The sequence below is a fragment of the Leptopilina heterotoma genome, unplaced genomic scaffold (assembly GCF_015476425.1).
Source record: "Leptopilina heterotoma isolate Lh14 unplaced genomic scaffold, ASM1547642v1 Lhet_121, whole genome shotgun sequence".
Lineage (NCBI taxonomy): Eukaryota > Metazoa > Arthropoda > Insecta > Hymenoptera > Figitidae > Leptopilina > Leptopilina heterotoma.
The window spans coordinates 772,401-786,771 of record NW_025110839.1 but is presented as its reverse complement, the minus strand read 5'-3'; the positions used below and the strand labels follow the sequence as shown (position 1 = coordinate 786,771).

The following is a 14,371-nucleotide window of genomic DNA, read 5'->3' as shown; positions in this document are numbered from 1 at the left end:
AACTATTATTAATTGAATTTAAATTAATCATTATGAATTTAATTATCACAAATTTACAATTGGTGTGGAATTAAGACAAATTCGACGTGAAAATACTGAAAAATGCTTTTGGCCTTTAAATATTAAGCACCTACCCAACACTGCTTTGTATAATTTGACCTTGGAAGGATATTTTAAGGTTAGAATATTTTCTCCTGGAAAAAAAGAATAATACGATTTAAACTCCCAAAATATATAGTTAAAAATTGCCAATTAACAACATGTAAGCAATTACTTAATTTTCGTCTCTCAGAAGGAGACTATTTCTCATTTAAATCAAGGTAAATAAAAATCTGTCGTTGTGGCAGAAAATTAAAAAATAGGTTAGTTTCTCCGTTCAAGTGGTTCAAGTGCGCGAAAAATGGCTATACAATTTTTAATAAACCGGCTAAAGGCCCTATTTCTTCTTATACTTGGTGCATTTAGACGTGCCATGTGTTGTTTTCGACGAAGAAGAAGGTCTTCTTGTGATTCAATTCCACTGTCCGCTGTCGGAGTTGTTCCTGACCGACCCAATAATAGGGAAGTGAGTTACATTTTTCGTTTGTTTTCTCTAAAAGTTTATTTATTTCTTTATTTACATCTTTTATTAATTTTACCATAAATTCTCTTTCAAGGAATTAGTGCAATGGGAACAGTGGGAAGAAAATCCAGTTGTGGTTATTTCAAATAAACCGATAAATCCCATTCAGGAAAAAATTGACCAATACCGACAGCAAGCTTTTAAACCTCCATCTCCAGAAGAAGAGCTACATGCAAATTTTTTCGAAGTAAGATTATTTTTAAATTAATAACTGGGTTGTCATATTTCAGGAAAAAGTCAGGGAATTTTATAAGATGTAGTGGAAAAATATTCCATTTCTAGAATTCATAATGAAATCACTGAGTTTTGTTGTCGACAGTCTTTGAGAAAAAAGAAAATAATTTAAATTCTATCTATTTCTAACAATAATAGAACTTTAAAGATTTGAAATTGAATTTCTTTTAAATAATTTAATTCTCGAAAAACTGTCGAAAAATTATTATTTATATTAATTATTTTGCCAATAATTTTATTCTAAAATTCAAAAAAATAATTGGAGTTTCAAAAATTTTAATAAATAATAAATAATAATAAATATATAATAATAAAATTCTTCTCAGAAATTCAATTATTTTTAAAAATTTAAGTAAATTCTCAACAAGAATTCAATTATTTTTTAATTAACTTAAATTTTGAGAATTTAATTATTTTCTAAAAATGTAATAAAAATCTTCGCATGAGATTCAATTACTTATTCAGTAGAATTTACAAAAATTGCAAAAAATAATATGAAAAGTTATAAAAAGATAGAATAAAATAGAAAAAAATTTCACATCAAAATTATGAAAAATAAATTAATTTAAAAATTTTTTTGCAATAATATTATCACACAACTTATTCTTTAAATCTGAATTAATAAAGATTTGAATTGATTTGGACAAAAGCGGTATGAATTTTCTAAAAATTAATTTTTTAATTCTACATAAAACAAGACGTGGACATAAATAAAATTCTGTTTTTTAAGAAAATAAATTTTAAACAAACGTATTTTGTATCAATATTAATTAGTTTTTCAACAATAATTTATGAGTAACGATTTATATATTTTAGAGTGTTAAATTAATATTTTAAATGTTAACTAATAATATAGATAAAATTTCAGAAAAGTTTCAAAAATTCTAAAGTTTTTGTTTTAGAAAAGTTGAATTTTCAAAAATTTTATTTACAAATTCTGAAAAAGTTAGCTTTTTTTAAAACATTTTTATTCCATTTTTTTTCTAAATTAGTTGTATTTTTGAATGTATATTTAATTAAAAAATTTTTAAATTATTGAAATTTGATGAAATTAAATATTGTAAACTAGTGGATTTCAAAAATATTTTTGATAAAATAATTGAATTCTTAAGGAACTTTTTCAAAAATTATTAAAAATAATTGAATTGGAGAAGAATTTTAGATACAAAATCTAGAAGATAATAATTGAATTGAAATGTTGAAAATAATTTTTGAGAAGTTACAGTAGTAATTTTCATAAATTTATTGAATTTCAAAGGATTTGGAATTTTTTTAAACCTTAATTCCTGTGTGAAAAAATAATAATAATGATTAAATATTTATTTACAACAAAAAACTGTTGATCTTCCGAAGAACTTTACAATTAAAATTTTTAGCTACTTTTAATGAACAATTCTGTTAAACAAATTTTTTTAGAATTATTTGAAGTTTTTATTTTAAATATATTTTAAAATTCTCAAAGAACTTTGTCCAAAAAGGAGATAAAAATTTAATAAAAAAATTTTAATTAAAAATTCTAGAAAATGATAATTGAATTGAAATCAGGAATAATATTTAAATTAAAGAAATTCGCAAATAAATGTATCAGAATATTCTAATAATTCAAATAACAATCAGAAGAATCTAATAATTTTTAGAGTGAATTAAAAATATTCTTTGGGGTAAGGAAAAAAATCAAAGTTCTGTCTGTAAATCAGGAAAAAGTCGGTGAAAAATAAAAAATCAAATTTTTGTGGCAACCCTGAATAATTAATCATTCTTATATATAATATAATATAAAAAATACATATAAAAAAAGAAAAAAAATCTCAAGAGTTGATTCAAATTTAGTAAAATAATTCGAACATAATTTATTCCAGGATATGACACCAAAAATTACAAAACAAACAAAAGTTTTAATTAGAGATAAAAAGACTGAGAATGTCAATAAAAATTCGTCAAAGTTCGAAATAATGACAGATCCCCTGCCAACGGTATGTTGATTTATTATTATATTTTTCTATTTAAAACTTTTATTACATTTTTTATATTTTTCCTTCTTTTGAAATTTTATTTTTTTTCTTATTTTGAAATTTTAAAATGATCTTTTTTCATTTTTCCTAATGCATCTAGAGCGAACTTAAAGAATGGGAAGAAAATGCAACTGGTTGGGAGGAAGAAACTGCAGGAGAATTTAGCGATCCAACGGAAGTTTTACGAGAGCAGAGAAAGAGAGAGCGTGAACAACGATTATTCGAGCAACAAAAGAAAAGATTGGAAAAACATTTGAGACCACAATTACTTGGAGCAAAAATAACATCTTGATCGTACGTTCAACACGATTATTATCGAGGCTTTAATGAATTATCAAATTTCCTATCAATGGAACAGAAATATAAACATAAATGCAAAAAGAAACACGATAATCGCATAAATAATAAAATGTAAAAATGAAATTCACGGGGAGTGGGAATTCGATAGAAATTAATTAATTCCAGAAATTAATTAATTTTATAATTAATCAAATATAGTTCGCAAAAATTTAAATCGCTCCTTACGAAGAAAAAGACTGCAGATAATAAACTCCAGTGATGATGTATTTTTTACTACCATCAATAATAATCAAATTTCTACTGTATAAACAAAAAAAAGAAATCGCCTTGAAAATATTTCAACATTTTTGCGTAATTCATGTTTCATTCATAAATGCCAAATAAAAAAAAAATTTCTAAATTTTATCTTGAGCACGAATAGAATATTTAGGGCACAAATAATATATTTTTTAGCACAAAATTGTTTTCTTTCACAGAAAGTTTGAAGAAGATTGTAAAGTTTTTTTTAAGGAGAATTTATAAAGATTTGAGAAAAAAAAACTTTAAATAGAAGGAAATTCAATGTTCTAATCAAGTTTTCTTCTCTTTTTGTTAAACTTGTTTTTTCCCTTCGTTTTTTATGGACTGATAAATAAGTTCAATGTATAAATAATTTTATATTCTAGCATTACAGTTTACCAATTATTTAACTCTTTAAATTCTTTCAAATTTTATATTCAATATTATTTAAATTATATGAACAGTATTTCCTTTAATTATATTCTAGTCTTTCTTTATTCGATATTTGATGATTTTTTGCATTTGGAATGCTATTTCTAATTTTCTAATTTACGAAAAAACTTTTGACTTAAATATAATTATGAACAGGACACATTTTATTGCTTCCATTTTTAATGTCACATTTATAAAGAAAACAACAGTTTTTGTAAAAGAAGATCAAGAAAAAGAGTTTATATTCAAAACCTTTTTAGAAATACTGTAAAAATATCATCGTAGTTTGTATAAAAAATATCGTTCACATTCCTGAAGAATGTCAATTTGTTCATTTTTTTTTACAAATGACATTATTGTTTTAATTAATTTTTTAAGCGTTATTGTATAAAATATTCTTAATAGTTTAATATTCTTATGAGTTTGTATTGTAATAAAAGAAGTTAATCTTGTCTAAAATATTTTTATTGAATCCTAATTAACCAATTTCTTTTTTGAATTATTAATTTTTCAGATCAATTTAAAGTTTAAAATTATTTTTCTTTTAATAATTAAACTCTCGCCGGGTGTATAAAATGTTACCAACATTCTTGTACCTTTTAAAATTTTAAATTTGGAATAATTTAATAATTGCTTGGGGTTTTATTAAAATTTTTAAATTAGTTAAATTGCTGAGAAGAATTATGTTATTTATGAAAATAATTTAAATCTTGGAAAGAATTTTATTAAAATCTTTGATAATAAAATTTCGTGTTGGAAAAAGATTTTTTTATAAAAAATTTAATTTCAATTTTTAAAAATTTTAATGCAATTTTATTCAATTTTATTCTTTGAAAGAATTCATTTATTTTCAAAAATTTTGATAAAATTCCTTCTTTATAAGAATTAAATTATTTCCAATAAAATTTTAATATAATTTATCGAAAAGATTCAATTATTTTTAAAAATTCTAATGATATTTTTAGATAGAATTCATTTATTGTCAAAAATTTTGATAAACTTCTTCATAAGAATTAAATTACTTTCAATATTTTCAAAAATTTTAATAAGATTCTTATCAATAATTTCAATTGACATTTTCTTAATACAGTTTTAATTAATTTTCATAAAAGAATTTAATTATCAACAAATTTTAATAAAATTCGACGCTGAATTTCAATTCTTTTCAAGAAATTTAATAAAATTCTTTATAAGAATTCAATTAGTTTTGAAACAATTTTAATAAAATTTCTCGATAAGAATTCAATTATCTTCATAACTAATTCAAATTATTCCAAAAAATTCAATTTTTTTCAATAAAATTTTAATACAATTTCTCGACAAGATGCAATTATTTTTAAAAATTTCAATGAAATTCTTTTAAAGAATTCGTTTCTTTTCAAAAAGTTTGATTTAGAAACAATAAATTAAATTTAGAAATAAACTTTAGAATTCTTCTCAAACTTAATAATATTTCCAGTGTTTCCAGTTATATGATAATTAGAATCGAAATATTGATTTTAAAATAGTATAAAACACTTTTATTGAAATTCTCAAGAAATTAACTGTACAATTGTTATATTCACACGATACTTAAGGACGAAGAATCAAAAAATGATTATTTTTAAACGAAAATTTCAATTTCTAAATTATAGTCAATTTTGATCACAATATTTACGTGAATAATTATTATAAAAAATTTATTTACAAAAAAAATATAAATTAGATAATAGGAAATAATATACCAGCTAGAATTGAAGTCTTTTTGCTAATGACGCACCTCCCTCCATTGATTCTAACAATTTTCTCTTAAGACTAGGCTTCTCCTCTGGTTGTTGTCTGATGGACATTGGCAGAGGTAATTTTGCTCCGGGCGTTGGTGCCGGTTTATTGCTGAAAAAGGGCATTTGCAGTGCCTGATCACATGAACATCGTTCATTTGGATTGACATTCAGAAGACATGCCAAAAGATCCAAAAGATCATCACCGGCAGCAGTGAATATATGTCTAAGTGGCGTACCCGGAAACGGTTTAAATTGAATGAAATCGGGCAGTTCGGTCATTCCAGCCCAAGTTTCTTCGGTTGGCGTTCCTAAAGTCTGAAAATTAAATTATTCATTTTTATAAATTATTACAATTCTAAAAGAATTTGATTTTAGAAATTAAACTTTTTTGATTAAGAAAAGAAATCCGAAAAGTACTTCAGCAGGGTTGCCACGCAAACTGAAAATATCAGGGAAATTTATAAACCTTGAAAAAAGCTAGAAAAATCAGGGAATTTTAATCGGAATTCTGAAAAATTATTGTGCTTATTCTTGAAATCTAATTTTACTTAAATATTTCAAAATTAATTCAATTTTAAAAGAGTAGCGTTTACAATTTTCATAAATAGATGAACTTCGAAAGGTTTTAATTTGAAATTTTAGAAAATTTCAATTTTTAATAAATTAATTAAATAATAAAAATTTCACAGAAATTCTATTATTTACAAATTTTTTTATAAACTTCGCAATAATTCAATTATTTTCATGAAGAATAACATTTATACCAGGAATTCAATTATTTTTATAAATAATAAATTTCTATATTATAGGTTTTTAATTATTTTCATAAATAATCAAGAATTCTTCGCAAAAATTTAATTATTTCCAAAAATTTTAATAAAATGCTTCCAAAGAATTCAATTATTATCATAAATAATAATAACAATATATAATATAAAATTTATAAATATAAAAATTCTTTGAAAGTGAATTTAAATAATTAATAATTAAATTTAAAACACAATTCTTCCGAAGAATTCAATTATTTTCATAGATAACAAAATTTTTCCGATGAATTTAATTATTTTCATAAATAATAAAATTCTTCCGAGTAATTCAATTATTCTCATATAAATAAAAATAATAAAATTCTTCCAAGGAATTCAATATTATTGTCAACACTTTTTATAAAAATTTAATTATTTTTAATACAATTCTGCTGCAGAATTAAATTATTTTTACAAATATTAAAAATTTTCACAGGAATTAAATTATTTAAAAATAATTAGTAAATTAGTTGTAAGAATTCAAATATTTTCATAAACAATAAAATTCTTAGCAAAAGTTCAATTATTTTTAAAAATTTCGAAAGAAAACAATTATGAATTTTTAGACATTTTAATAAAATTCTTCGCAAAAATTCAATTATTTTCATAAATAATAGAATTCTCTGCAGGTTTTCAATTTATTTTATTCCAATTTTATTCGCATTCTTAAAAAAATGTGATTATTCTTAAAAATATAACAATTCTTTAAAAGAATTCAATTATTTAAAATTTTGTTGATAAAATTCTTTATGAAAATTCGATTTTAAATAATATTTAAATAATTGAATAAGTGAATTTAAATAATTCAAGTTCCGTATATAATTTTCTAATAAAAATTGATTAAAAAATGAATTTTAGTTAAAATTTTAGATAATAATTGAATTTTGAAGGAGTTACTACTATTTGCTATTTTTAGAAATAATTGAATTTTGAAAAGATTTGAAATTAAAATCTTTATAATTTGAATTTTTCATAATTTTTTTGAAAAAGTTCGCAGTAATTCAATTATTTTCATTAGGGGCCGTCCATAAACCACGTGGACAATTTTTCACCAATTTTTGACCCCCCCGCCCCCCGTTGTGGACAGTCGTGGACATTTGTTAAACCCCCTCCCCCCTATACAATTGTCCACGTGGATATTGCAAAATAAACAAATAAGTTTTTTTGTACTCCTGTACGTTAAAAAATAAAAAAGATTATTTTTGAACATATTTCAAAGCAAGAATGTCTGTAAAGTCAGGGAAATGTCAGGAAAAAATTGTTTGTCAGGGAAATTAAGAAAATTGTGACTTTTTTCGACTCATTGAAAATAATTATTTTATTTCAAGTCTTTTGTTACAATTTTTGAAGAATAAAAAATATTTAAAGGTAAATTTAAAAATGAAAATTAATGAAAATTAGCTTCTAATTTTTAAAAATTCAATATTTTCAATTACATATTTTCAAAAATTCAAATATATACAAAAAAATAACATTTTAAAATTATTTTTAACATTTTAGAGGAAACAATCATGTTTAAAATTTTTAAATAAAATTTATCAATCAAATTCAAAAATAATTTTGAAATATAACAGAATTTTAGAAGAACTTTCAGAAAATTATTTAAATTAATTGATTCAGAGACGAAGGTTTAGTTTGACATTGTAGAAAATAATTGAATTCAGGAAGGGTTATAAGTAGCATTTTAAAAAATAATTAAAATCATAAATTTTACTCATTTTCCGTGAACATTCATATTTTCCTGTAAAAAGAATTTTGTCAGGGAAATTAATTTTAATGTCAGTAAATTGTCAGGGAAATTGATTAACTGAAACTTATGATCATCCTGATTAAGCTTAAGATATCTTTTTTGGAAATATTTTTGATTATATGTCCACGTTGACATTTGCTTTAACACCCCCCCTCCCCTTCGTGGACAAACGTGGAATTTTGATTCACCCCCCCCCCCCCTCCCCGCCCCCCAAATGTGTCCACGTGGTTTATGGACGGCCCCTTAACCCTTTGAGGACCAAATTTTTTCTTAAAAAATCGCGATTTTTGATTTTTAAGCAAACTTTTAAGGGAAAGTTATTAAAGTTTTTTATGTGAAGACTAGTGTTTGTCATACGAAATTTTTCTATGTTCATGTTGCCTAAATGCAACACAGGTCCTCAAAGGGTTAGTAATAAAATTCTTCTGAGGAATTTTTAATAATTTTCTAACAACTTTTATATATAATTCTTTATAAGAATTCAATTACTTTCAATACAATTGGAATTGAATTCCTCGAAAGAATTTAATTATTTTCTATAGTTACAAAAATTACAAAAAGTAATTATAAAAATTCAAAAGGTTTAAAATTGAAGTTCTAGCAAATTTGAATTTTAATAAATTTTAATTAAAAATTCCGAACAAGTTAGTTGTTTGAAAAATTATTATGAACATTTTTTTGAAATTAGTTTAATCTGAGAATACATATTTCATTGAATAATTTTCAAATTCTTAAAATTTCATGAAATTGAATTGCAAATAAGTGGATTTCAGAAATAGTTTTGGCGAACTTTTTTTTCATTGAATAAATAATTGAATTATGCTCAAGAAAATTTCTCAAAGAAGAATTTTAGTTAATGATTTTAGTAAATAATTGAAAACCTGGAAAAGTCAGGGAATTTGAAATGAACAAAATCGTGGCAACCCTGTTCAGGCTTCGGATCTACTTTAAAAAAAAAGTCGCTTTAGTCGATTAAAAATAATACAAAAATCATTTTTTAATGATTTGTCTATATTTATACTTTTCACACTGTAAAAATCGAAATAAGTTGCATTTTTTATACTGAAAATGTGTCATTTTGTTGCAATATTTAGAAAAAAAGTTGAAAAAGTATCATTTTTTTAAAATAAGTCGAAAAAGTGTCATTTTTTTTAAAGTAGTCGAGAAAGTCACAGGCTTGGTAGTTGGAAAAGTACCAGAAAAATAAAAAAGAAAATTACCTGAAATATTCTAGTTAATTGATCTAAATCCGATTCTCCTGGTAAAAATGGTACACGTAGTAATAGTTCCGCTAAAATACAACCAACGGCCCACATATCAATACCAGTTCCATAGAGTCTAGCACCAAATAATAATTCCGGTGCTCTGTACCATCTTGTCACTACTTGATGAGTATTTATTCGATTTGGCGATCCAAAGAATTTAGCCAAACCAAAATCGCCGATCTTCAAAATCCCCTCATTGTTCACAAGAAGATTGTTCGGTTTCAAATCTCTGTGAAGAATCCAATTGAAATGGAGATAATTGAGACCCTTTAGAGTTTGAATCACGTAGGACTTGATATTCCCCGCCGTTAACACAATATTTGTGTCTTTAATTATCACTTCTAAATCGGTGTGCATAAAATCAAAAACAAGTGACACATTTGACTTGTAACCAAAAACATCTGAAATTGAAAATTATTATTCATTATTTCTTTCTATAATAAAAATAATAAGAATATATAAAATAACATAATGTAATAATAATAATAATGATAATAATCTTCTATATTAATCCGGTAATCTGTTCGCAATTTGATGTTCATTGCTTTTTTGTTTCCTAACTTTTTTAAAATTTTTTCTTTTTAAATATTTTCAATTTTAAAATTAATGTATTGAAAACCATTGAATTCTTGCAAAGAATCTTATCAAAAAATTTGAAGACAATAATTGAATTCCTTCGAAGAATTTTTTAATTTATGAAAATAATTGAATTCACGCGAAGAATTTTATTACAATTTTTAAAAATCCTAATTAAATTCTTTTGAAAAATTTCTTCGAATTTTTATAAAATAAATGGAGTTTCTTTAGTATTTTTAATTCAAAATTTTGAAAGCAATTGAATTTTATTAAAATTGAATTGAAAATAAGCTAAGTTTGAAGTTCACAACGTTGATCAACGAAAAAAAATTGTTCATTTTTTAGTAAATTAATTAAAGATATTTGATTGCATTAAACAAATTTGTTTTGTTGATCAACGTTGTGAACTTCAACTTCGTGAAAATAATAAATTAAATTCCTGAGAAGAATTTTCTTGTATATATATAAAAATAATTTAATTGTTCCCAAGAATTTATTAAAATTTTAGGAAATAATAAATTGAATTGTTTTGAAGAATTTTATAGAAATATTTGAAAATAATTAAATTCTTTTAATTTTTTTGACGAATATATTAAAAATTGCATTGAAAGTAATTTAATTTTCCTATAGAATTTTTAAAAATATTTTGAGAATAATTGAATTATTTTTAGAGAATTTTAAATTCTTGTTGAAATTGAATTTTATGTGAATTTTCGGGAAAATGTTATCTACATTCTTTCGTGAACTGTAATTTTATTTAAATTAGAATAAAAATAATTTAATTCAAGCAAAGAATTTTAGTATTTATATAAATAGTTGAATTGTTTCGAAGAGTTTATTAAAATTTTAGAAAATAATTGAATTTTATGGAAATATTAAAAAATATTTGAATTCTTCCGAGGAATTCAATTAAAATTGTTTTGAAAATAATTGAATTCTTGCCAAGAATTTTACAAATTATAAAAATGATTGAATTGTTTCGAAGAATTTTATTAGAATTGTTGAAAATAATTGAATTTTTATTAAAATTCTTGAAAATAATCGAATTTAATTAAAATTTTTTAAAATAATTGTATTCTTTCGAGAAATTTTATTAAATTTGTATTGAAAATAATTGAATTGCTATAAAAATATTATTATTTATGAGAATTATGAAATTCTTGCGAAAAATGTTTTTTTTTTCTTCTTTTCTTGCGTATTATTTGTTAGTGTAAAAATAATAATATTTGAGTTAAAAACAAATCATAATAAAGTAAAAAGAAAATTCTAAATATATTTATACCTAATAAACCGATAATATTATCGTGTTTTAATTCTTGTAGAAGCTTAATTTCTCTCAGTGCTGTTCGATTTATGCCATCTCTGGCTTCTGCCCGACTTCCCACTTTTATCTATGAGAAATTAAATTAATTACAGTTATAAATTTTTAACCAACTTTTAATATTTTCTTTAAAGGTGTTAATTTTTGATTTTTTTTACCTTTTTCACTGCAACGATATTACTCGTTTCGGTGTCTTTTGCCTTGTAAACAGTGGCAAACTGAAAAATAAATTGCCAACTGTCATAGTACAAAATTAATTTATTTAAAAAAGCAGTTAACAATAAAAAATTGTTGTAACTAAATTATTAGTTTAAATTCTAAATTTCCTTTAAAAGCAGAATTATAAAGATATAATTCAAATTTACTCTCGGTTTTTTCTATAAAATAACCTAGTTTTGATTTGACGCACGCAAAGGCAATAAAGATGAAATAACATTTTATAATAGTTGCAATACTAATTAGTTAAGTTCTTGTTACTAAATAATAAGATAATGAATGGTAAATAAGTAATTATTTTGGAAAAATTATAAAAACATTTATATTTTATAATTCGATTTTACTAACCTGTCCTTCTCCCAAAAAGTCGATTTTCTCATATCTTCGTAATTTTTCTGCCATCACTTACTTTCTGAGTACATAGATTTTAAATTCTACAATTAGTATAATTCCTTCTTAATTAATCGAGACACTTAAAAAGCACTTAAATAGTAAAATATTAAATAAAATTATTAAAAGTATATCCCTAGTAATTCACACATGTCATTTAACATGTGTCAACTGTATCAGGGCTGGGAAGTTGCGGACGCATGTTTGAAACATAAAGGCAGATCCACGCAGCGTAGTGATGTGAACGCAGCCTTAGTTACTATGAATTGGTCAATTGGAACATGTGATCGTACCCTTATATAATATTGTAAAAGCACCTTAAAGAAGACACTGACATTTTACGCCACCTTCGGGAATTTTCCACAACAACAACTATTTTTCTTTTTACATGCACTAGTGATAACTGTCATTTTAAAAAGCATTGTTATCAAAAAATGATAAACACTTCGGTTATGGGGACAACAGTGGACAACAGCAGATATTGTTTCCTATCTTATTCACTATGTTCACTATAGACGATACTGCAGACGCTGCAGACAATTTACATTTTTCACCGTTACAAATGGAAAATGATGGAACTGGATGGAACTTTACGACCGATACAAGAACAAGGTAGGTGTTTATATTTTTAACTATTTAAATTGCAGAAAAGGATAACTTTAAATCATAATCGCTGTTTAATAGTAAAGAGTTTACTTTAATAGTAAAGTAAATTGTCTGTTTTAACTATTTAACTGATAGCTGTTCGCGATTTCTTTATTTTATGAGCCAGGAGCCAGCGATGCAAATACCTAGTCTTTTGTTCTATATACGAAGTTCTAGAAACGGTAAATAATAATACAAAGGAGAAATGTTTAATATACAAAAAGGAGATAAATGTTAAAGGTATATTCATTTAAATTGAAAAGCATCGTCTCCTTCATCTTTGAATCTTGACATTCTTGACACGCTTGACACACAAAGTGTGTATATTTTTAGGTTATGTACTCTTCACATTTTTTGATTAACTAAATTTGAAAAGTGCAAATAATTTGTTCAATTGGTTCGAAGGTTCGAATACTTATTTGTTCGAGTGTTCATTTGCTCGAATTGTCGTAAAAGTTCAAAGAATGTTTATTTTCTTCGAATACAGAAAGTAAACTCATATCATTAACAAAAGTAATCGTTGTTTTGAATATAAACTATAAAATACAATTTTTCTTTTTTGAAATTACACATATTTTTAAAATTTATAATTTTTTTTTTACGTATATAATTTTTGAAATTTGTATAATTTGTAAATAAAAGAGGACGGTAATCAAACATTTTTTTCTTTTTATCGCTGAAATATGCTGAAATGGTAAAAGAATAAAATTTGAAAACGTATGAAAAGACAAGCGAGTTATTGACATATTAAAATTTTTTTTGTTTGTGTTTTTCTGTGACAAATGAAATTATAATGAAAGTTTGGGTTTAAGTGGAAAATTCCAGGAAGATCAGACGAGAAATGATCGTCAGAAGTAGAAAAAGACCGTGTGATGATGGTCCAGAGAGACGGGACGTGATGATAGGATCATTATATATTAACGGGAAGAATCCGACAAAGAATCGGAACAAAAATTAGTCATCATTTTGTATTTTATATATGAAAAAGATAAATTTTAAATTCGATTATAGAGAAAGCATAAAGATTTTAATTTTCAGCATTTTAAATAATTATTAAAAATTGCATTTGAATAAAAATAAATTATTTAGGTATAACATAAATTAAAATTTAACAAATATATTTCTTATTGACAAAAGAAATTGTAATTTTTATTCAAATACAACTTTTAATTATTTAAATTGTTGAAAATATAAAAGATTTTCAATGTTTTTTGTCTCAAGAAATTAGTTTCAATATTTTCAAAATTTTCAATTAAATATTTTGAGTATAACAATTGTTTTCTTTATTTTTACTTACGTATTTTCAAAAATCACATTTTTTCAATACCTTCAATTATTAATTTATTATTAATTATTAATTTATTATTATTTATTATTTAATTAGTAAATTCAATTATTTTCATTATCTTCTTTCAAAAATTCAATTATTGTCAATATTTTCAATTACAAATTTTTGAAAAATTCAATTATTTTCAATATCTTCATTTGAATGTTTACAAAAATTCAATTATTTTCTTTATTTTTAATTACATGTTTTAAAAAGTTCCACTTTTTCAATATCTTCAATTACATATACTTTCTAAGTTCAATTATTTTCAATATTTTCAATTACAAAATTTTAAAAATTCAATTATTTTTAATATTTTCATTCACATGCTTCCAAAAATTAAATTATTTTTAATATTTTCAATTATACTTTCAAAAATTTATTATCATTATTTTTAATATCATATTTTAAAAATTCAATTATTTTTAATATT

General features: G+C 23.1%; 2 protein-coding genes across 2 annotated transcripts; one reads left to right on the top strand and one right to left on the bottom strand.

Annotated features, from left to right (window-relative positions):
• Positions 1 to 143: 143 nt before the first annotated feature.
• LOC122511225 (receptor-binding cancer antigen expressed on SiSo cells) lies at positions 144 to 4,333 on the top strand. Its single transcript, XM_043626358.1, has 4 exons — positions 144 to 565; positions 657 to 809; positions 2,716 to 2,829; positions 2,969 to 4,333. Exons 1-4 carry the CDS (start codon positions 401 to 403, stop codon positions 3,158 to 3,160), a joined length of 624 nt encoding a protein of 207 aa, XP_043482293.1. The 5' UTR covers positions 144 to 400; the 3' UTR covers positions 3,161 to 4,333.
• A 1,039-nt stretch (positions 4,334 to 5,372) lies between these two features.
• On the bottom strand, positions 5,373 to 12,154 carry LOC122511803 (cyclin-dependent kinase 7). The gene is made up of 5 exons (XM_043627294.1): positions 11,925 to 12,154; positions 11,519 to 11,578; positions 11,322 to 11,430; positions 9,419 to 9,864; positions 5,373 to 5,957 (listed from the first exon to the last, which is right to left on the bottom strand). The coding sequence occupies exons 1-5, from the start codon at positions 11,976 to 11,978 to the stop codon at positions 5,607 to 5,609; spliced, it is 1,020 nt and encodes a 339-aa protein (XP_043483229.1). The 5' UTR covers positions 11,979 to 12,154; the 3' UTR covers positions 5,373 to 5,606.
• Between the last annotated feature and the right edge of the window lie 2,217 nt (positions 12,155 to 14,371).

Coding starts and splice junctions, on each gene's coding strand:
- LOC122511225 (XM_043626358.1), top strand. CDS start 401: ATGGCTATACAATTTTTAATAAACCGGCTAAAGGCCCTATTTCTTCTT. Junction 566..656: donor ACCGACCCAATAATAGGGAA/GTGAGTTACATT, acceptor TTCTCTTTCAAG/GAATTAGTGCAATGGGAACA. Junction 2,830..2,968: donor TGACAGATCCCCTGCCAACG/GTATGTTGATTT, acceptor TAATGCATCTAG/AGCGAACTTAAAGAATGGGA.
- LOC122511803 (XM_043627294.1), bottom strand. CDS start 11,978: ATGGCAGAAAAATTACGAAGATATGAGAAAATCGACTTTTTGGGAGAA. Junction 11,431..11,518: donor ATATCGTTGCAGTGAAAAAG/GTAAAAAAAATC, acceptor AATTTCTCATAG/ATAAAAGTGGGAAGTCGGGC. Junction 9,865..11,321: donor TAATATTATCGGTTTATTAG/GTATAAATATAT, acceptor TTTCAATTTCAG/ATGTTTTTGGTTACAAGTCA.